Source organism: Sebastes fasciatus, chromosome 24, assembly GCF_043250625.1.
Source record: "Sebastes fasciatus isolate fSebFas1 chromosome 24, fSebFas1.pri, whole genome shotgun sequence".
In the NCBI taxonomy this organism is placed as follows: domain Eukaryota; kingdom Metazoa; phylum Chordata; class Actinopteri; order Perciformes; family Sebastidae; genus Sebastes; species Sebastes fasciatus.
The window spans coordinates 17837030-17861352 of record NC_133818.1 but is presented as its reverse complement, the minus strand read 5'-3'; the positions used below and the strand labels follow the sequence as shown (position 1 = coordinate 17861352).

Genomic DNA, 24323 nt, shown 5'->3' with positions numbered 1-24323 from the left:
AGCGTAAGGATATGAGCGTCTTTGACGAGGGCCAAATAGTGCTGGCTAGATGACCGGGTCAGAGCATCTCCAGAACTGCAGCTCTTGTGGGATGTTCCCAGTCTGCAGTGGTCAGGACCTACCAGAAGTGGTCCAAGGAAGGAGAACCGGTGAACCGGCGACGGGGTCAGACCCGGGGCTCATTGATGCACGTGGGGAGTGAACGCTGGCCCGTGTTGTCCGATCCAATAGAAGAGCTACTGGAGCTCAAATTTAGGGATGCAACGATACCACTTTTTTCAGACCGAGCACAAGTACTTACATTTGGGTACTCGCTGAAACCGAGTACCGATACGAGTACTTCTCTGTGCCAAAAGACCCTCATTAACATCCAGCTGGAGGGTGTGAGCGACACACGGCAGGCTGGGGAGTCCCGCATACGAGGCAGTGCGCCGCGACCGGCTCTAGGTCGGCTTGGTAAAGGCTCGGGGCGAAGGTGCTTCCCGGGGCCGTGGCCAAAGTGTCACCGGGGCGGACTGTCCTTAGTGCGCCCCAGACGCCCCCACAGCGGCCACAGAGAGGTTAATGTCACGCTTCCGTAAAGTGGTATCGGTGCCGTTGTATCGGAGACGTTTTGCGAGTACGAGTACATGAGCACAGTATCAGACCTGATACCTGATACTGGTATCGGTGCATCCCTACTCAAATTGCTGAAAAAGTTAATGCTGGTTCTGATAGAAGGGTGTCAGAACACACAGTGCATCGCAGTTTGTTGCGTACGGGGCTGCGTAGCCCAAATGTAAGTACTTGTACTTGTACTCGGTCTGAAAAAAATTGGTATCGGTGCATCCCTAGCCTAAAGTAATCAAAAGTAGATGTCAAATTTCCAGGAATCAGCCCATGAAATCAGTGTTTTTAAATCAAGGCCAGAATAACTCCAGAGGTCATGCGCTCAGTAGCTGTGGCCCACCATGTCAGGTATATTTAAATGCTTTGACAATCGAAAAAAAAAAAAAAAATGATCAATTGAAATTCCTAATAACACTGGTTGATTCTACCTTTGAAATGTGAGGATTTTCTTGTTTATTCATATCATTACACATCAGATATTGTGGACTTTTTAACTGTTGGTTTAACAGAATAATCAGCTCTTTTTAAATGCTGCTGCTTGTTTTTGATCATTAAAGGAAAGTTCCAGTTATTACAACCTGACGGACCTCTGCACACTCCGGGGGCCGCTGGCAGCGACTCTGACTCGTAGTCTTGTTTTGGACCGTATATCTAGGGCATCCACATGTGCTTTGCTAACCTGAAGAATAATTGCCATAATTTAACCTTCCAAACACTTGAACACTGTCAGAAGCAGCAACACGAGTGCTGGGATGAGATCAGATGAGTAAAAATAGCTCAGCTGCCTGCTTCGTCTCAGACGGTGCAGAACTCAGAGGAGGGAAACTCTGAGGAAGAACAAGGATGAAGATGAGTCAAGGTGAAACTGACAGCATCTTAAATCTTAAATGTGTTTTAATCTCTGTCCTTTCAGATGGGAACTTCTTTAGATATGTCTTCAAATAAATAGCATGACACATAATGATACAAAAAAAAGTATTCAGTAGTTAATACATCAGCTGTATGAAGCTGTTCATCCACCTGTAGCATTGACAGATGTACGATAATTATTGTATTGTATGATAATTATTGTATTGTACGATAATTATTGTATTGTACAATTATTGTTATGTTTGTACAATAATTATTGTATTGTATGATAATTATTGTACTGTATGATAATTATTGTATTTATACGATTATTATTGTATTTGTACGATAATTATTGTATTGTATGATAATTATTGTATTTGTACGATAATTATTGTATTATATGATAATTATTGATTTGTACGATAATTATTGTATTTGTACGATAATTATTGTATTGTATGATAATTATTGTATTTATACGATTATTATTGTATTTGTACGATAATTATTGTATTGTATGATAATTATTGTATTTTTACGATAATTATTGTATTGTACGATAATTATTGTATTTGTACGATTATTATTGTATTGTACGATTATTATTGTATTGTACTATAATAATGCCAAAAGAGCCATAATGTGAGATCATTTGACCATTTTGACTCCTACTATTGTTGGTTTTAGTCTCATTTTAATTCATTTCCGGAGAGCAAAACATGGATCCTACGTCTGTGTTTACGGGTCTCCTGTCACGTGACCTCCTTCGTGACCTCCGTGATGTTGATGAATATGAACCGTGAGCACGGCTGTCGTTCTCTCTCCCGTCGCACGCCGCTCATTTGAAGAGAGTTTCCATGACAGATAGCTTTCCAGTCGTGCTGTCCTGTTATTTCCTTTTGCAGTAGTAGCCTGTTAGAACCATTGTCAGACTGATGGATTCATTGACACTAAACGGCTGCGTCAGCTTGCTTGCTGATGTGCGCAGATTTGTAGGTATGTCAGAAGTCGATTAAATACGCGCTTTGTAAAATTACACATTTATATGTTCTGCGTCTCTGTAGCTCCTCTCCAGTGGCTCCCTGTGGATTTTTAAAAATGGAAATTAATAACTGTTTGTTTACATTTTAATTTTTATTTATCATTGTTATAGGTCTATGGTACGACGGTACGACGGAGTATTAGGGCCACATTGAGGAAAAATAATAAATCTGAGATTATTATTTCTTTTTTTCTCGTAAAGTTATGACTTTATTCTCAGAATATTTCAACTTTTTTTCTCGGAAAGTTATGACTTTATTCTCGTAATATTACGACTTTGTTTTTCGTAAAGTTATGACTTTATTCTCGTAATATTACTACTTTTTTCTCATAAAGTTATGACTTTATTCTCGTAATATTACTACTTTTTTCTCATAAAGTTATGACTTTATTCTCGTAATATTACTACTTTTTTTCTCGTAAAGTTATGACTTTATTCTGTAAATCTCAGATGTTTTTTCTCTCATTGTGGCCCTAATACTCCGTAGTACATTTACTCTTTGGCCCTCACTGCATTAGACTTACAGTATATACTATATACTTAGACTAGAAGCTGTTTTACCTTCATCACAATGCTCAAATGTTTTGCGGCTTCAGACAGATTTTTTAGTGTTTTTGCCGAAAATGGCTCTTTTGACAGTAAAGCTTGCTGCCCCCTGGTATAGACCATGAATATGAGCAAATCCAAACATTGGAGCTCCACCTTTTGTTTCTAGTTTTACTTGTTAATTAACCTCTCCAAATACGTACCTAATTTAGTCTGTTCATACGATGACTTCAAGGCTCGTGCTGGAACACTCTGAACCCATCAGCTGTCGGTCTGACGGCGGTTCAGCCTCTGGGGGCCACGGCCAACATCTCTGGTGTTCTGGTGTAGCCGGCAGATCTCCGACCGAGACCTCCCCCTCCGTGCGCCTGATTAGACGACGTCTACGACTGCATTGTTTCACTAGACGCCAGTTTACACTCAGTTAACGGTTAAGTTTTTTTTTTTAGCTAATAAAAAGAGAAATCATCGTCAGACGATAACTGCTGGGTACCCAGATATGTTTCAGTCAACGTGTTCTGCCTCTTTACTCTCCACACGGTCTGTTTACCTGCATTCAACTGAAGCCTGCTCCAACCTGCATTCAACTAAAGCCTGCTCCAACCTGATTGGTCAATACCACTCGGACTACAAACGGAAACCTGAACGCTTCTGATGCCCAAATCTTGTCCCGTTGCGCCAGATTCTGCATCCATCAGTTTATAGAGATTAATAACCATGCGACGGAAGCTTCCACATTTAATACAGTTTCTTACATATAGTGTTTCCTCCGACGGTGGCATCACCAGGTTTATAATCTCAGACACCACTGAACTGTTTCTACATGCCGAGTAGATTGACCTGAGCGCCCCTCAGAGAGCACGTTGTGTCCTCGTGGAAAGGTGAAGAAGTCGGAGAGGTGACGCTAACACACTGAAACAGGAACACACTCCCCCGCAAGCTCTGAATAAACATGAGATCTGATTTAGACCTTTAAGACCACGAGCGTTGTGTGTGTGGTTATTATTACTCTCCGTCAGCCTCCGTCACCTCTCCAACCTAATCTGCCTGCTCTGAAAGTGATTCTAGAAAACAGATTAGATGATGGGGCTAACATTATGCTGCATTGTCCTTTTCACGTGCTGAACTGTGCTGAAATATTTACCACTGCAGGACAAACATGCTGTAATCTGAAGAGGTTTTGGGATGGAGGTTTGGTGTTGCTTGGTTTGAAATAGATTTTTTTTTATCCTAGCATCCTCAAGAGGTTTGAAATGCTGACTTTGGGTTTCTAGCCACCCTGTCTCGTCCCTGTCAGGCCCCTAAACTCCCCCATCCTCCATCCCATAAACCCCCACTCTAAAACTGCCTCTTCCCCCTCTGAAAAATATGCAAATGTATGAAAGTAGGTTACAGACACCCCCCCTCCTCCGTCTGCGCTGTGGGATTTGGAAAGAGGAAAGAAACGCTCCAGCCTCCGGTCCGCCGCTGCTCCTCTTCTTCTGCTCACGGCTGGATCACATTCGGACATTGGATTTCCTGACCGCGTGGCCTGGTAGACGTCACAGATAACCAGGGGTGTGTATCGGAGCGAGTCTTAGCAGTGGCTGATGGCTGATGGCTGAAGCTGGAGCGTCCCTCCTGGTTTGCGGAGGACAGTTAAGGTCAACAGGAGAAAGCTCTGAGGATGATGCATTCCCCCCTGCAGCTCCGGCACGAGGAGACTGCTGCTGCCTCAGTGCTGCTCGTACACATGCACATGGTAGATTTTTATTAAACTTCAAGCTTTCAGTCCGTCACTGTCATCCACGCTGTATGATCCCTGATGGGAGCTAGTGCTAGTGTGTTTTCCTGACAGCTTTGTTATATTGAACTGTCTCCTCAGTTGTTTTTAATGTAAAGACCTGATGATTCAGAGGATACATTAGGACTCAGTTAGGGCTGCACCGATACCACTTTTTTTCAGACCGAGTACAAGTACTTACATTTGGGTACTCGCCGATACCGAGTACCGACACGAGTACTTCTCTGTGCCAAAAGACCCTCGTTAATAGCCAGCTGGAGGGTGTGAGCGACACACGGCAGGCTGGGGAGTCCCACATACGAGGCGGTGCGCCGGGACCGGCTCTAGGTCGGCTTGGAAAGGCTCGGGGCGAAGGTGCTTCCCGGAGCCGTGGCCAAAGTGCTCACTGCGCCCTTTCTACCCGCCGGGGAGGGACGGTATCGGTGCCGTTGTACCGGAGCCGTTTAGCGAGTACAAGTACATGAGCACAGTATCGGACCTCGATCATCCCTAGACTCAGTCTCAGGACCACCATATTTCACCGGCCACGACCACGTACAGTAGTTATAGGTGGCAAAACTTACTTTAACCGTAGAGGTGGCCGTCTGGCAGATGGGAATCATTTTGGAAGCTACTGGTCGGTTGGGTTCAGAAGGTAGAGAGGGATGTTCATGTGGTCCTATACCTGGATCCAGCTGTGCTGCATTTTGCAGTCAAAGGACCTGTTTTGTCGTTTATGTCGTGACAAACCGTAAACAACGCAGCCTCCTCATTCATTTCAACTGTCAGGTTTCCATCCAAATTTAGCACAAATTTCCATAAAATCTACAACAGATTTATTGTGAATGATTGCATGTTTCCATCCACCACTGTTAATTGATTATTAGGAGTTGGTTTATGGTAGGGATGTTAGTAATTAACCGTTAACCGACATTAAGCATTTTAACCGATTAACGCTATCGGATAAAACGGTTAAAAGAAATGTTAATAATTAATTAAAAAGCTGAGAAAAACTCGTCATTTAAAGGAGAAAAGCTGGCCCACCTTAAGAGAGTCTGAGCCGGAGTTACAGATACAGGAAGTTGGCTCGGGTCTTGAGCTCGCTTGAGCGGAGGAGTTGTAGCCTCGTAGCATTTATTCACCGACAAATAAACTGTACACACACTGCTAATGCACAAATTGAAAATGTGCATTAAAATGTTCATAGAAATGCACTTAATGAGGCTCCAACAACAATACGTAGTCGTCCAGCTAAAAAGTTGACCCAGCACTGTAGATAATACAATGAAGAAATGCTCGTTATTGTGTCTGGTAACGCGCAAAGATGTTCAAATCAATACAGTACATGCAATACAGTATCTACTCATAGTGACTACGGCGTCATCTTCAGGTTCATACTTTTATTTATATACATATACTGTAGAAATATTGGTGGCGCTTTCTATATAAATATAGCTATAAACACTAAATAAATATTAATAATGCATTATAACAATAATCATAAAGCATTGAAAGCAGTTTATAATGACTTATATAGTTTATATCTATATCTATACTATAATAGGGCTTACCTGAATGCTTTGAAGCTCCGACTGTTGCCATGGTAATCGACCTCCAGATCAGAATGCTTCGGGGGGGGGTTTTATATAAAAGTAAAAATGTAATAATAAAGTATATATCCCAAATTAGCCCATGAAATAAGGAATAATCCCACATTATTCATATTCAGCATGAATTATTATGAGTTATTCTCGGACAGATATGGCTGTTTGTTGTGTGTAGAGGGGTGTGTGTGTGTGTGTGTGTGTGTGTGTGTAGCGGCACTGAAACGGGGGAGATGGAGACAGACAGAAGAAGAACATGTCAGCCTGCTACGCTGCACCACGAAGCTTCAAATACCTGAATGTTTCTCACTGAAGCTTTGCAGCCCAGTAAATGTCTGCACCTGCAACCTTCACCTCACAGAGAGCTAGAGGTCAGACCAGCCCATAGACGTCAGACCAGCCCATAGACGTCAGACCAGCCCATAGTCATGGTCCATGTTGGGTCACCCAGGGCTCCAGGATATCCCCACTAGGAGCGGTTCCCTACTCTACTATCTTCATTTACTCAGCTCAGTGATGTCAGCTGAGACTCTGTATTTCAGGAGGGATTTTCACCCTAACAGACATCACAAAGGCTTTTCTTTAGCTTGATTAAACTGAATGAAGTCATTCAGTGAGATGCTGTGACACCCTGAAGGATTCTGAGCTGCGTCTCCGTAGATCATCGTGTAATCGTTGAATATTATCATGTACTGACTGCGCTGTTTCCTCCTGTATGTTGGGGTACAGGAATGTGCTTCTTCCTAATAACAAGCTCCTTCAGCGGTGATGAATGTAGGGATGCACAGCAGAGTGGGAGGACAGGGAGCAGTGGAGGAGGAAGGAGTGCTCAGTGTAGAGATGTAGAGTCCAGCTGCTCCACCTACAGGCCGCTCACGGGAACCTCAGCTGCTTCAGATGTAGATGTTTTACTGAATCATTATGTGTTAACGGGCTGAAGCCTTTTCAATGAATACATAATCAATCAAACTGCATTGTGTCCATATCAGAGGTGGCCGACCTGATTTGAGAATCACATTTTCACCAGCTAAACTTATTTTTATATATAGCTATATGTCTTTTTGTTTGCACAAATGCATATTAATATTAGGTCTGTGAGCTGCAATTTCATCATAAATATCATTACGTGTTTTCTTTATTTCAGAGCACAATATTGGTGAAGTCCTTCCAGACCCTGAAGAAGACATAAACCAGGTTGGTTGACCCTCTGACTCTATATTTATGTTTTAATATTAAAGAGGCAGATGAGTAGAGTGTTCCTACAGAGGCAGGGACCTCAGACGGTGGCAGAGAGAAAAGAACGGTCAAAGTTGAAGCAGCAGACTTTTAGTCTGGATCCTACATTTCCCATAATGCATCTTTTTCTTAAATCCTCTGCCTAACAAATATCCACATCTTTCAAACTTCATCAAGTGTGGGACGCCGGGGTTTCAGTTCTAAATGTGCCTCATCATCACTATGACATCATAAGGTTATTTCCTCCGACTTGACAAAGCATCATTAGGCTCGTTGGAGATGAGCATGACCTGCATAGAAGCGATCATCGGCAATCACCGCGCAATGCATGCCGGTAAGATTTGTGTCCGACTTTATGCCGACTCGCTCTGACGTCGTGCAAACGTGGGCAACGATGAGGCGGCCGCAGTTTTTAGAGCCAGGCGCCGTAGCTGCTCTCCGCTGACTGCAAGACCCAGGGCATTATGGGAAACGCCTGGCTCGCGCCTGATCAAAGAGCTGATTGGCTCTTAGTTTTCACAGCAAACACCACGTGTTGTAGAAAGTCACAACTCTCTGTGTAATTGTAATATTTAACGCTAGATTGTATTAGCTTCATGTTGTGCAATAAAGGTTTCATCTGTTAACAAACATCTTGTGTGGTTGATAATAATAATTACTATAATAATGAAGGGTATTTATATAACACTTATCAAAACAGGGTGGACATAAAAATAATAAAGGATAGAATCCAATGCCAGATACACGCACATTTCCACATAGATTTACAAACAAATATAAATAAATCCCAATGTGATCTGAAAACTATAAGTGGCCTACAGATCGGATCTAACAGGAAGTCACTTTTTCTGTGACTTCCTGTAAATTTTTTGAAGGCTGCAGGAAACGGCTGGAAACTGTCCGACTTGACTGCAGCTTTTAGTCTCGGCCCCCCGCTGCCGCCGCCTGATCTCCTCTACTTTCCAGGCGAGGCGCAGTTCATCTCCAACGAGCCTATGGATGCTATTGATATTGAGGATGTTGAGGATGTTGATGATATTGATGATATCGAGGATATTGATGATATTGAAGATGTTGAGGATATTGGTGATATTGAGGATGTTGTTGATGTCGATTAGGATATTCATGATGATGATGACCTTGTTGGCGCTGTTGATAATGTTAATGATGTCGATGACAAAAAAAATAAAAGTCTGCTTCTATCGACCATGTGCGTTGCCTCTGTGCACGGCCTGTCGGCACCATGTGTCTGATCACACTTGAAGCTGTTGTTGCCTCTTACTCACGTTGTTCCCTCCTATCTAGATCCTTGCTTGTGTTGTAGGAACTCTCAGATGTACGTCGCTTTGAACTAGGGATGTTAATAATTAACGTTTTTTTTCTCCAAAATTAGCATCCGTACTTTGGACTTAAGCGTCTGCTAAATGAAATTGTAGAATTGTAGACAACAGAGCCACAGCAGACGGTATAGAGCTGTGATGAGAAGGAGCTTGTTAAGGTGTTAATGTAGTCTGTGGAGGGTCTGGTACCCAGAGAGGGCCATCTGAAGGCCCATCAGGTCTCCGGCCTATCACAGCCTCTCTGGTTAGTGAGGATCCAGTAGATCTTTACTCTATTTTACGTTGCCACAGAGGGAAAAGCACGGGTGTAACTAATAATGATGCTGATGGACTCTGTTAATCACATTAGTTCCTCCTGGGCCTCTGTTCCAAATATCTGCTGTGTGTTTCCCCATTATAGTTTAACATTCATTTCTCTGCTCATCATCATTATACCTGGGTAATGAAGAAACAGTGTGTGGTGTTGTAGTTCCAGCATAGCCCACCAGGGGGCAGTGCTGACCTTCAAACTGTCGTAGCAACACTGTAGTTTCCTTTGAACATTGAGTGAATGCATTGAATGAATAGAATACCATTAATTCATATTGTACAGATATGCACAGAAGAGTTGTGGTGATGATATATTAGCAGGACAATCCTAACCAGCCCTTTAGCTCTTCACACTCTTCACCCTTCATGTTCAACTCACAATGTTACACACAAATCTGATATTATACAACTTCAGAATTCACAGTTGAAATTAAAGGTCCCATATCGTGCTCATTTTCAGTTTCATACTTGTATTTTGTGTTTCTACTAGAACATGTTTATATGCTGTAATGTTCAAAAAAACGTATTTTCCTCGTACTGTCTGCTTGAATATACCTGTATTTACCCTCTGTTTGAAACGCTCCGTTTTAGTGCATTTGCCACAGAATTGCGTTGCCTGGCAACAGTCTGGGTCCATGTTTACTTCCTGTCAGCTGATGTCATTCCCATACACTGCAACAAGGAATAAACTGGGACACATTTAGTATGTATAAAACCGTGTAATGGTCTAAATATTGTATATTTGTGACATCACAAATGGACAGAAATCCTAACGGCTTGTTTCAAACGCACAATTTCTGAATACAGGCTGTGTGTATTTTTCCGTATATTGAGCGCTTCGATACTTTCACAGTATACAGAACTTAAACCTGCTTTATAATATAAAAGACATGAAAATCAAACTTTTTACAATATGGGACCTTTAAAGCAGGTGGACAGATAAAACATTCTCAGGTTTATATTAATCTAATTATTATTTTATGGGGTATATGGGCAGTGCTGTCTTCTTCCACACTACCACTAGGAGTCACCCAGCTCTAGCTGAAATTATTTTCTCAGACTTTTGTCTGTGGTGGAGGGCACCACTAGTTATAGTTGCCTAGTATCACTACATATTCTGCATGTTTTCTTCCTCCATCCAATGATCTATCAGGGTAACCTGTTCCCATTCACTGCTCCTACTTACACTTCTGAAAAGTAATACTAATTCGTATATAACCCAGGTAATGGTGAGCCAGGACGTCAGGGCTGTCTCAGTCAGGTGACGTAGTATAAAGAGAGACAAAGTCCTCGTAGGGAGGATGGACGGGTCTAACAAACACAGGACTTTCACCTCTGTTTGTGTCCTATGTGAAACCAAAAGTCACTTATTTTACTGTACTTTAGTTACATATACTTAACTAATGCCACGTACACAAGTTACAAACATAGGCTACTTATTTTAACCCAAACCATGATCTTAAACCTAACCAAGGAGTTTTGTTGCCTAAACCTAAAGTTTTTGTTTCAATCCTCAACATTAGGTTAAGGCAACAACACTGCAACTTCTTTAGGTTTAGGCAACAAAACTACAACTTATTTAGGTTTAGGGAATAAAACTACAACTTCTTAAGGTTTAGGCAACAAAACTACAACTTCTTTTGGTTTAGGCAACAAAACTACAACTTCTTTAGATTTATGCAACAAAACTGAAACTTCTTTAGGTTTAGGGAATAAAACTACAACTTCTTTAGGTTTAGGCAACAAAACTACAACTTCTTTAGGTTTAGGGAATAAAACTACAACTTCTTTAGGTTTAGGCAACAAAACTACAACTTCTTTAGGTTTATACAACAAAATTACAACTCCTTTTAGGTTTAAAACTATAACTCCTTTAGGTTTAAAATTACAACTCCTTTAGGTTTAAAACTATAACTCATTTAGGTTTAAAGCTACAACTCCTTTAGGTTTAGGAAACAAAAAAAACACAATTAAGTTTAGGGGAAAACACTCCGTTTTGGGTTCATATACTACAAACACAAAGTTGGTTTCACCCTGTCAATACTACAGTGTCTGACTTCCTTTTCTGCTCCTGTCATAATTACTACGGTCGCTAGAGGTCACTGTCGTCTTCTTCTTTCGGTGATCTACCATGTGAATAGATGATAAAACCTACTAATGGGTGTAGTAGGTCCCTTCTGACCCACATGTATGGGGCTTACAGGGTCTGATAACGCCTATTTAATAGCCTGACAACAGTGTAATCGGCTGTTCCTGTAATGGTGTTTAGCACTTTTACAGTTACTGTCTCATGTAGTGTCAGGTGCATATTCAAAAGGTCCTTTCTGGTATTTTTTCAAGAGCGCTTTTATGCCAAGTTGTGGATCAGAGAGTAGGGGGGGGAGCCAGAGGAGGAGAGCAGGAGGTGTCCCAGCCCATCTATGTGACAGCAGCTCTGTGGCTGCTTCATGTGCTCGGCTGACTGCCGCTCCCCTCCCCTCCCCTTCCCTCCCATCCCCTCCCCTTCCCTCCCATCCCCTCCCTCCTCTGTCTAAAGTTGTCCAGGCACACTGTGTGTCAGTCCTCAGCATTAGGCTGGGGGAGTGAGGAGCACATCGGAGCCTGCAGGGTAGCTGAGGGGGACAGATTAGAGCGAGTGAGGCCGAGCCATGGCTCTGCTGCTGGACAGCTCCCCCCCGACAGCAGCCTACTACTGCCTGGTCCGCCGCAGGTGCAGGAGGAGGAGGAAGAAACGCTCCGAGCGCAAAGGTACACCTCCGTCCTCTGCCTGCTGCTCTATACTCCGTCTACTCTGTCTGTCTGTGTGTGTTAGAGGACCTACAACAGGGAGTTTGGAGCAGCGCTGCTGTTCAGAGGACTGTGTTGGTGTTGTTCATGGACTGGATTGGTTGATTGTCATCATGGAAGGTCAGATGAAGCTACTTGTTGTCCTGATGACTCCATGTGCTCTACGTAGATGTGCTGGTTAGAACAAGACACAACTCTGAAGGATCTCACATTTAACTTTTTTCTTTTTTCTTTGAGCTCTATAGGCATCATCTTTCTTTATGGAAATAGCACAAAATATAATAGATTTCAAGTGTAAATTCTGCTGGATTCTTGTGGTGAATAACATGTTTTAATCCAAACTTGATGTACTGAAGGTCTTAAGATGTCTTCTGAAACATCAGAACTTAAAAACAAAGAGGGCTAAAGAATGCACTTTTAATATTCTGTCAGTTATTTCTTCATACCAGAACAAGATCTTGATCACTATGTTAGTACGTAACTTACTGCAAGGAGTCAAATAACAAAGAGGAATCCAAAAATCTGTCCTCAGAATTGAAAATAAAATAATACGAGAGCCTGACAGATGCTGGAATTTTGAGACATTATCAGTATTTTAGAGATTAAAATTATGATAACATGAACACATAAGGTTGACATTTTTTTAAACGGACCTTCTCAGAAACCCCCCCCCAAAAAACTCGGCTGAGATGTCCATTCACAGTAAACGTGGACTTTCAACAATCTCTGTGAATTTCTCTCCATTTAAATTAAATAAAAGTTCTTTTAATGGACAAGAGCGACGCATGAAACATTAAATATTTGACATATGAAATGTCATTTTTAAAGATAAACAAATGCAATGAAAATGCTGCTATAGCCGTATAAAACCAACAAAAAGTAATTTCATCTGCAGTTTTAGTAGAAGAAGATCAGACCTGCTCAGCTGTGTGGTGGGACACGTTCTATCAGCATCACCCTGAATTTACCTCATTACTGACATTCATTGTATAAAAGATATATTATACTGATATTGTTTTCATACTGTTTATAATCAGAAGAGTTTGTGTTCAGTAATAATAACAATACCACCTTTATCATTAATATTCAACCAACAGCAGCACTAAACGATGAACTGGAGGCACCAGGAGCTGCTCAGCTCTCCCTGTGAGCTGCTCCTTGGTTTAACAGGAGTTTGAGTGCACTGTAATGGGGGCATACTAACAGTATAAGACAGGGGTCAGCAACCTGTGTCTCTGTAGCTCCTCTCCAGCGGCTCCCTGTGGATTTTTAAAAATGGAAATGAATAACTGTTTTTGTTTACATTTTCATTTTTATTTATCATTGTTGTAGGTCTACGACGGTATGACGGAGTATTAGGGCCACATTGAGGGAAAAAAATAAATTGAAGATCTGAGATAGTTATGACTTTATTCTCGTAATATTAAGACTTTTTTCTCGTAAAGTTACGACTTTATTCTCGTAATATTACAAACTTTTTACTCCTAAAGTTACGACTTTATTCTCGTAATATTACGACTATTTTTCTCGTAAAGTTACGACTTTATTCTCGTAATATTACAAACTTTTTACTCCTAAAGTTACGACTTTATTCTCGTAATATTACGACTTTATTCTGTAAATCTCAGATGTTTTTCCCCTCAATGTGGCCCTAATACTCTGTAGTACATTGTCTCTTTGGCCCTCACTGCATTAGACTTATATTCTATATACTTAGACTATAAACTGTGTTACCTTCATCACAATGCTCAAATGTTTTGCAGCTCCAGACAGATTTTTTTTTTTGCCTAAAATGGCTCTTTTGATAGTAAAGGTTGCTGACCCCTGGTATAAGACCTCACAATTAGGCCTACACATGGACACGACTACGTTATCGACCTATTGTACAATAATAATAATTATTGTACAATAACGATTACTTCCAAAGTGAACTCCAGAAATCGATTCACAATTCTAAACCTCTCTTCTCTAGCTGAGAATGTGATTAGTATTGGTTCTGGATGTGTGTCCCCCCCCCGCCACCCAAACAAAATCACGTTCCCATTAAACTAAACTACAGAACCAACATACGTTTGGAGGAAAACGAGGATTAAAGTCGCAGTTTGAGACAGTTTTAAACACGTGATTAATGTTGTAGATGGAAACAAAACACTTGGATATATTCAGATAACCAAACTACTGTGTATTTTGTGTACTTGTGTACTTCACGGTTTAAGCAATTAATCGATAAGTCGATAAACAGACGATTAATTGGCAACTATTGTGATCGTTTCAATCATATGTAATACAAAAACATTTCATGGTTTCAGCTTCACAGATGAGGATGAGCTGATTCCTTTTAGTTATTTTAATAATTCAGATGTATGTTTTAATAATGTTGAGGTTTGAACTGGACAAAACAGACATTATCAGCAGATTAATGAAAATAATCATGAGTTTAATAGTTGAAAAGGAGCTCAACCAACTACAACAGTTAAATCCTGCTTTTACATGAATGCATGAGTAATAATAATCTACTGATAGAACATAGAATAACAGTCACAGGGGACACTTTTACTTTTAATACTTCATACTTTTACTGCAGGATTTTGACTGTGTTTAACAGAGTGTCTTTACACTGGCATTAGTACCTTTATTTCAGTAAAGCATCTGAATACTTCCTCCACCACGTGTATATATAATTACGACGGAGTATTAGGGCCTCATTGAGGAAAAAAAAAGATCGGAGATTCCGAGAATAAAGTCGTAATATTACAAGAATAAAGTCAGAAATGTAGAGAAAAAAGTGGTAGTATTATGAGAATAAAGTGATAATATTATAAAGTAGTAATTGTACGTGTTATTTTAGAGGGGAAATAGTGTGAAAATGAGGAACGTGGAGCAGCTTGTGAAGTTCTACTTTAGTTTAGGTTTCACTAATAACCAAATCCTTCATCTTTTGGCTCATCAGCAGCACATTATCATCAGCATCAGGACCTGGAAAAGATTGTGAAAGAAACTGAGTTTATTCTGAAGAAAGAACCACACAGACCTGATGGAGGAACTGGCTCTATAGAGGAGGAGGAGATGACCTTTACTATCATAAAGTTATGACTTTATTCTCCTAATATTACGACTTTTACTATCCTAAAGTTATGACTTTACTCTCCTAATATTACGACTTTATTTATCCTAAAGTTATGACTTAATTCTCGTAATATTACGACTTTTTTCTAGTAAAGTAATGACTTAATTCTTGTAATATTACGACTTTTTTTCTCGTAAAGTTATGACTTAATTCTCGTAATATTACAACTTTTTTTCTCCTAAAGATATGACTTTATTCTCGTAATAGTACGACTTTGTTTCTTGTAAAGTTATGACTTTATTCTCAAAATTTCAGTTTTTTTCCCCCTCAGTGTGGCCCTGATACTGTTTCGTATATAATAATATAAATAATATATAGAGTCATTAAGACTGTTTGTTCTTTCTGGATGAATTACCTCTCTCATGACAGATGTTGAGTTGTGTTTGACTTCAGCTCAGAGGTGTGTCCCTGCCTCTCCTCACACTGTTGGTATCGTCTAACTGTGCCAGACGTGTCAATGAATCCTTAATAAGAAAACACTCTGCAGAAGCGTTTACTTCCTCTCTCAGTAAATGTCAGACATGTATATATTTAGTGTTTGTTGTAGCTTGCTTCTGAGGCAAAGAGCAGAACTACAGATCCGCTCAACTCCGTCCCGTCCTGCTTCGTTTGCTCCGTGCACGATCGCAAACCTCTGCTAATATTTTCACTAGCTGCTGAAGTCAAGTGCACTTAATCCTCACATTAATTCACATCCCAGCTATCGCAACAAAAAGCCACAGCAGCAGTGATTTTTCATCTTTTTATCCCACTCGGGAGAATTGAATTTGAACTGTTATTCATGGAGAGTGTGGTAAACAGTACTAATGTGTAAAAAGACGGGAGCCATTGTACATACTTTGCATGCGGGGCGGGTGTGAGAAGCCCATCATTTTCGTGTCCCTGCTAAGCGGGGTGTTGTGAGATGAACTGAAGTGTGAGTTTAATCTACTGGGAGCAAAAGTGAATTCCAGACGAGGTATAAGCCGATGTGCTCTGTGAGGCGTGTACGGCACGCCGCCGCTAAGGGATGTGTCTGTCGGCCCAAAACCGCAGCCGCAGATCTGTGTCTGGCAAACAGCCGGCGCTCTGTGATGTGGAGGAGTTGATAGAGCACCCCAGCTCCCCTCCTCCCTGCAGCCAGGTCGGCCTGAAGCTCTGCTGATAACCCGACTCTCCTCAGGGCTCAGGGCTGTGAGTCCGTCACACAGGTAGAGAACCGCAGCATGAAGGGCACACTCATCTAGCACTTCTACGTTGACTATGTTGACTTTTAATCTAAGCCAGATTCAATGCAAGATTTGTAATAGGGATGCACCGGTACCAGTCCCGGTGGGGAGTGCTGTAAAGCTGCGGCCGCGAGCCACCTTCGCCCCGAGCCTTTCCAAGCCGACCTAGAGCCGGTGGCGGTGCACCGCCTCGTATGTGGGACTCCACCAGCCGTCCGTGTGTCGCTCACACCCTCCAGCTGGCTGTTAACGAGGGTCTTTAGGCACAGAGAAGTACTCGTATCGGTACTCGGTATCAGCGAGTACCCAAATGTAAGTTCTTGTACTCGGTCTGAAAAAAAGTGGTATGGGTGCATCCCTGCTGTTACTACTCCTGTACAGCGCTGCAAGAAGGAATCAGATCATTAAAGGTTTAAAGGTTAACTTCACTATTTTTCACCCTGGACCCTGTTGCCACATGTTTTTGTGTCTAAGTGACTACTACGTCTCATCCACGTTGTGGAAATCATCTAAATATTCAGCCGTGATATTGAAAATCTTTTAGATAACACTAAGCTACGCTTTCTGTCCTCCAACACAACAAACTCTGACAACACCGCCACTCCTCTCTCCACCTCTCACTCACATTTCCACTGTTTCCACCATCTTCAGTAACAAGTCACATGACACAATAATCTGTCTATATTCTGTTCAAATGCTGCTGTAGATGCTTTAGTTTTGTGGCTTATCTTTGGTCCATAAATCAGCATCCATGTGACCATGTGTCCTTTAAGGAGCGTAGACGCGATAGGAAAGTGATTATTATTCCTGGAAACACACTACTTCATTAATGTGCTATACCTGTGAAAGCTGGAGCCAGCTGAGAGCACAGACAGTAACTGTGAGGCGTGCACAGACATCCGCTTCTTGTTAGGCATCAGTAGACAGCACCAACCTTCCACCCTCCACCTCCTCCACCTGCCTGTCCATCAGCTCCTGCTCTCGCTAATCCTGATGCCATGGGGTGTGAAATTCAACATCAGCCCTGAGCCGTCTCTCTCTGGGAGATAGCGGAGGACCCGGCCCGGCCTTGACTGGGGTGAAGAGAACAGTGATAGCCATCTGTTGTGCACGGCGAGGCCAGTGATGCAGAGACAATGGGGTGGAGGAGGGTCAGCGACTGCGAGGGGAAACCTGGAATCTCTCACGCCAACCTTCTGACACCTTCTGGAAAATGAAAAAGTCATTTGAGCTCGAACAAAGTTGAAGCCTGTCACCTCAGATCACTTGGTCAGAGGTTGAACCGGTGACTACAAGGTCAGGAACTCGAGAGTGGTCACATAAGATCTCTTTAAGTTGTTTCTGAATATGAACAGCTGCATTTCACACGACTTTCAGATCAGTTTTTTAAACCTCTCTGAAACTTCCAAAGCTCTCGTCTCTTCCCCTCAGCTCTCTACATATCTGCTCTACAATATTGTTATTTATGGAGTATCCCTTAAAAGGGATGCAACAAATCCATTGTTGCCTCTCAAGTAGCTTATCAGACTGTTAACAATAACAGGTGAACAGAAGAGGAAGTCTTGGCCCAGATATCTGCTGGCTCAAGACTCCGGGAAGAGCGCCGGTCGTTGATCCCAACTTTCATAGTGGCCAAACGGCAGTACTGCAACTTCCGTGTCCGTCACGTGATGCCATTGGACCCCAAAAGACTTTTCCCCATAGACTTACATTGGGAAAGAGACGTCTGTAACTCAGCGGACAATTTATTTTGCGGTGAATCAACTTCCCAGTATGAACACTCTAATAGTCCTTATTTAAAAAATTAAGTTTTAAAGTTGTAAAACGCACTAATAGCGGAATCCAGAGTTATTTCCCTTCCTTCGTTCATTTAAATGAGACCCAGACCGAGGCTGGAGCGCAAGCCATGGCGCATGTTCCATGTGCCCAAGATCCGGGTACTTTTCCAGACGGAAGTTGAGCCATTTAGGCCTCATGCGCCACTGAGGCACTTTCATAGGACTGAACGGGGCCCCGCCTCCAACGCTGGATCCAGTTCTCTTCATACATCCATCTGCTGGCTACACCAGAACACCAGAGATGTTAGCCGTTGCCCCCAGAGGCTGAACCACTGTCAGACCGACAGCTGATGGGTTCCCAGGTTGTTTTGAGCCAAGCTACTGTAGGTCACGGAAAGTAAAAGCTCATTGCTCCTAAAACCAAAAGGATATCTCATTTCTGGTTTCAGCACATGTTAAATACTTCTTCTTGTTTCATTTATGTAATTGTAGCCCCTCGTCTAGCAGAGAAAACAACCTTAGGGCCATAAACTCCTCAATTGAGCAAGAACAAGAAAATGAAGGCTAAAAACCATTTATTTTCCATTTACCAAGCCAGAATAGTAAAGTTACCCCTGTAAGGAGATGTAGTCCTATGGGAAGACATTCCTGCTCTACTGGTTCCTCAGCATGCATGGCTCCGTGTCCCAGTTGGCCACCACGAGCAGAGCCTCCACAAGCATGTAGTCTGCAGCAATGTTCAGGCCCAGGAGGCCCAGGAGGCCCGGCTACCTGTGATAGCGTTAAATGAAAATGAGAGAGTGTGCCAGGGGAAAAGTGGGAGGGGGGGAGGGGAGGGGGAGAAGAGAGTCCTGAGGCTGACAGGGAAATATCTCACTGCAACATGTCAGCATTCACAGCTGCAGTCTCAATTACAGAAAGCTTATAAAATACCAGCGTTTTAGTAGTGTAGGTCTAGAAGGGAGGATTTTACCATTTTACCTAGGGATGCACCGATACCAGTATCGGGGTCTGATACTGTGCTCATGTACTCGTACTCGCAAAATGGCTCCGATACAACGGCACCGATACCACTTTACTGCAGTGTGACGCTCCACCTCCCCGACAGTGCGGGGCGAGACGGGCCGGTGGTGCACCCGACCCCGCGGGGCCAGGATCCCGCTTCAGGCGGCGCGCTCCGGCCCTCACTTTCATTGCGCCACAGGGTTTTGCTTGCACCCTCTGACTCTGCATGTGTTAGATTCCTTTGTCTGTTTTTCAAGACGGGTCGGGCGGGTTGCAGACATTGCTATAGACCCCTGGCGCGTTCCCCTGGGCACGACGCGGTTGGGGCGTACTAAGGACAGTCCGCTCCGGTGACACTGTGGCCACGGCCCTGGGAAGCACCTTCGCCCCGAGCCTTTCCGAGCCGACCTAGAGCCGGTGGCGGCGCACCGCCTCGTATGCGGGACTCCCCAGCCTGCCGTGTGTCGCTCACACCCTCCAGCTGGTTGTTAACGAGGGTCTTTTGGCACAGAGAAGTACTCGTATCGGTACTTGGTATCGGCGAGTACCCAAATGTAAGTACTTGTACTTGTACTTGTACTCGGTCTGAAAAAAGTGGTATCAGTGCATCCCTAATTTTATCCATCCATGAGGGATGTGCTCAACGTTTTTGTTTTGCAGTTATGCATATTTGATCCCTTCCTTTGTATCCAGAAAGGAGCATTGTGTTGGTCCTGTTGAATTAAAGTATATTTGCACCCTGTGACTCTGTCAAGATTAGGTCAGCTTGGCCGAGTGGGAAAGAACATGGAAAAACAGAAATGGTGAAAAGCTGTCTTAAAAAGAGCAGAGAGGCCCAATCGCTGTGTTTAGAAATGCTTAAGTAATTGGGTTTCTGTCAGCTATGTGATGCATTAAATGTCATGTTTCTGTAATCATGGTGAGGAACTGAGAGGAAACCCAACTATGCCTTCTGGAGAATAATGATTCCTATGGATAAATACATGCGAGGGAGTTTCTAATTGGCTTTTTACATTTTTACAAGACTTCAGACGGGGAAGCGACAGTCGAGAGATTATTACATGTAAAATAATTTCATTCTGTTTTACACTAAATAGAAGTAGGTCCATTTTGCACAGCTAAACATTGAATTGACTCTCAGAGAAATATTTATAGTGCTAACTTCCAGGTAGCATCCACCTCAGATGACCTTGAGCTGTATTTCATAAATGAGTCCTGTGGTTGTTGGCCCCGAGGCTTCATTCACAATACGCTACCCAAGCATTCTCTCTCCCCGTGGAAGCAGATAATCCACTTAATTGCTTTACCTTCAGGACAGCTGGCTCTTCTCCTTGGCACCCAGTGGAGAGGGCACTACAGCGGTTCGCTGTCAGCAGCACAAATATCTCTGGGATGGGGGGGGTGGTGGTCTGCATGGAAGCCCTGTTGGTTAAGTGAGTCGCATTAGCGTGTTGAATTGATACAGCGTTCACCCTGCCCCCTCCAGCTACTGCCAGGGCCACGCAGTAAATTAAAGCCGTCATAAAGATTTCACAGAGCCGCTGTGAAAATGTTAGAGAGGTGGCTGAAGCCTGCGAGTGTCCTCGGGAAGCAGGGACGAGTTCCTTCATGCTGTAGTCAACACAGCTGAATGAGACGACAGTGAATACCAACGGTTCTCTACAGAGACACATGAAGGGAACATCTTCTTCTATTAGGAACCCTTTTTGGAAGAAAGAGTTCTTAAAGGATTGTTGAAAGCATGGAAAAGATCCTCCCAGTCACACCCCCAAAAACCTGTGACTGAGAGTTCTGATTGTTGTGGGTTGTGCTGCACCACATCAGCCTCGGCCCTTTAGGGTTTTCACAAGGAACCCTGTGTGGGTTCTAGATGAAACCCTTGGAATATAAAGGATTCTTGGTAGAACCTCCTAGGTGGGTTCTAGATGAAACCCTTGGGATATAAAAGGATTCTTGGTAGAACCCCCTGGTTGGGTTCTATATGAAACCCTTGGAATATAAAAGGATTCTTGGTAGAACCCCCTGGGTGGGTTTTAGATGAAACCCTTGGAATATAAAACGGTTCTTGGTAGAACCTCCTAGGTGGGTTCTAGATGAAACCCTTGGGATATAAAAGGATTCTTGGTAGAACCCCCTGGTTGGGTTCTATATGAAACCCTTGGAATATAAAAGGATTCTTGGTAGAACCCCCTGGGTGGGTTCTAGATGAAACCCTTGGGATATAAAAGGATTCTTGGTAGAACCCCCTGGTTGGGTTCTATATGAAACCCTTGGAATATAAAAGGATTCTTGGTAGAACCCCCTGGGTGGGTTCTAGATGAAACCCATGGAATATAAAAGGGTTCTTGGTAGAACCTCCTAGGTGGGTTCTAGATGAAACCCTTGGAATATAAAGGATTCTTGGTAAAAAAAACAACCTGGGTGGGTTCTAGATGAAACCCTTGGGATGTAAAAGGATTCTTGGTAGAACCCCCTGGGTGGGTTCTAGATGAAACTCTTGGAATATAAAAGGATTCTTGGTAGAACCCCCTGGGTGGGTTCTAGATGAAACCCTTGGAATATAAAACAGTTCTTGGTAGAACCCTCTGGGTGGCTTCTAGATGAAACCCTTGGAATATAAAAGGATTCTTGGTAGAACCCCCTGGGTGGGTTCTAGATGAAGCCCTTGGAATATAAAAGGATTCTTGGTAGAACCCCCTAGGTTGGTTCTAGTTAGCACCTTTCTGTGTGGTGTAATTGATTGAATACAGTGGGTTAGCAGTTACATTAGGCAGATTCTGTTATGACTTTCTTGTAATCTGCTGTAAATGTCACATCTCCATCCGGCTCCAGAAGCCTGTGAAAAGTTGAGTTCATTTAAAGCAGAGAGGTGCAGGTTAATAAGCTTTTCTATTTGTACCTTCCAAGCTGAAAAGTTCAGGTAGTGATCTCCATGAATGGAGCAAACTTTACTGAAATGTCTTCATTTTGTGATTGTGTTTTTAACTAAATTAGTTTAGAAGGACAAACATCATTTTCTCCACTTGATGTGACTGTGAGAAACTTCCCTCCAATGTGTCCATGTTTCTGCTCTCATCCCCCATCTCATCACCTCTCCCTGGCCTATCAATAAGTCACACCCTGGCCCGTCAGGGTCCAATTTCTGCACGTCTCAAAATGTCATTTCATGGGCAGAAAATGGAGTTTGTGTGTGAGAAAAGCATTGTGCTGCCGGCGATGTTGACGAAAGTTTTGTGTGTGTCTGCATCACATGTTTGAGGCCACCGTTTCCCCTCTCTGCTGTCTGCTTCTCCTCAGGATCAATCCATCTGCATTAGGCCACTAAAAGAGTTCTCTGACAGCTGTTTGCAGTTGTTTTCCCCTCCGGGGCTATGATTGTAACTTGCCCCAAGCACCAGAAAAAGGCTCCAAAATCCATTTATCACTGTTGGCTCAGCTACTAGTTACCGCTGATGGCTGGTGTCCAAATTCTGTGTTCTTGTTGATGGGGTTTCCTGACGTATAAGCTGAGGCCCTGCTGTTTCTGACATGTCTACCAATGTATTTAAATCAGAATCAGAATCAGAATCAGAATGGTGTTTATTGCCAGGTGTAAGAGGTATACACTAGGAATTTTCTTTGGCATTATTGGTGCGAGACAAACTGTATAATAACAAAAGAATAGATAAAAACAAAAGAATAGATAAAAACGTTAGAATAAAATAATAAAAATGTACAATTTACAAATTACAAATTACAAATAAGCTATAAACATGATATAAAGTGTGTGTGTGAGGGAGAGACAGTCACAGGGGGGCGGATGGGCTGTTGGAGAGCCCCACTGCCATGGGGAAGAAACTGTTTTTGTGACGTGAGGTTTTGGTCCTGATGGACCTTAACCTCCTGCCAGATGGCAGAGTCTGAAAAAGATGGTGTCCAGGATGGGAGGGGTCGGCCACAATCTTCCCTACCCTCCTTAAGGTCCTGGAGGTGTACAGCTCCTGGAGGGAGGGAAGGTTGCAGCCGATCGCCTTCTCTGCAGCACGGATGACCCGCTGCAGCCTGGCCTTGTCCCTGGCGGTGGCAGCGGCGAACCAGACGGTGATGGAGGAGGTGAGGATGGACTCGATGATGGCCGAGTAAAAGTGCACCATCATGGTCTGTGGCAGGTTGAATTTCTTCAACTGCCTCAGGAAGTACATCCTCTGCTGGGCCTTACTGGTGAGGGAGCTGATATTTAGCTCCCACTTGAGGTCCTGGGCGATGGTCGTGCCCAGGAAACGGAACGACTCCGCCGTGTTGACTGGGGAGCCGCGCAGGATGAGGGGGGGGAGCGGGGCTGAGTTCCTCCTGAAGTCCACTGCCATCTCCACTGTCTTCAGGGCGTTCAGCTCCATGTGGTTCTGGCTGCACCAGGATGCCAGATGGTCAACCTCCCATCTGTAGGCAGACTCGTCACCCTCGGAGATGAGGCCGATGAGGGTGGTGTCGTCTACAAACTTAAGGAGCTTGACAGATTGGTGTCTGGAGGTGCAGCCGTTGGTGTACAGGGAGAAGAGCAGTGGGGAGAGAACGCAGCCTTGGGGGGCACCGGTGCTGATGGTCTGGGTGTCGGAGACTTGCTTCCCCAGCCTTACGTGCTGACTCCTGTCAGTTAGAAAGTCAGTGATCCACCTGCAGGTGGAGTCAGGCACGCTCAGCAGGGAAAGCTTGTCCTGTAGCAGAGCTGGGCTGATGGTGTTGAATGCGGAACTGAAGTCCACAAACAGGATCCTGGCATAGGAGCCAGGGGAGTCCAGATGCTGGAGAATGTAATGAAGGGCTAAATTTACTGCGTCGTCTACAGATCTGTTAGGTCTGTAGGCGAACTGCAGTGGGTCCAGCAGGGGGTTGGTTATTGTCTTTAGGTGTTAGAGCACAAGTCGTTCAAAGGTCTTCATTATCACAGAGGTCAGAGCGACGGGTCTGTAGTCCTGAAGACCTGTGATCCTTGGCTTCTTGGGGACCGGGATGATGGTGGAGGCTTTGAAGCAGGACGGCACCCTGCAGTTTTCCAGGGAGGTGTTGAAAATCCCTGTAAACACTGGAGACAACTGGTCTGCACAGTGTTTCAGGGTTGCAGATGAGACAGAGTCTGGG

At 43.4% G+C, this 24323-nt stretch overlaps 1 protein-coding gene across 2 annotated transcripts in view; it reads left to right on the top strand.

Annotated features, from left to right (window-relative positions):
* The window catches only part of LOC141763223 (double-stranded RNA-specific editase 1-like), a 79614-nt gene that overhangs the window by 15804 nt on the left and 39487 nt on the right, over nt 1-24323 (top strand). The window contains exon 2 of one of the 2 annotated variants that reach the window (XM_074627715.1): nt 7560-7609. Coding sequence is in view for 1 of the 2 variants with exons in the window: in XM_074627714.1 (XP_074483815.1) it covers nt 11949-12048 (100 nt within the window). In the remaining variant the exon portion in view is untranslated. Of the gene's footprint in view, nt 1-7559; nt 7610-11869; nt 12049-24323 lie in introns of those variants that run through there. The other variant, XM_074627714.1, reaches the window with a different exon arrangement.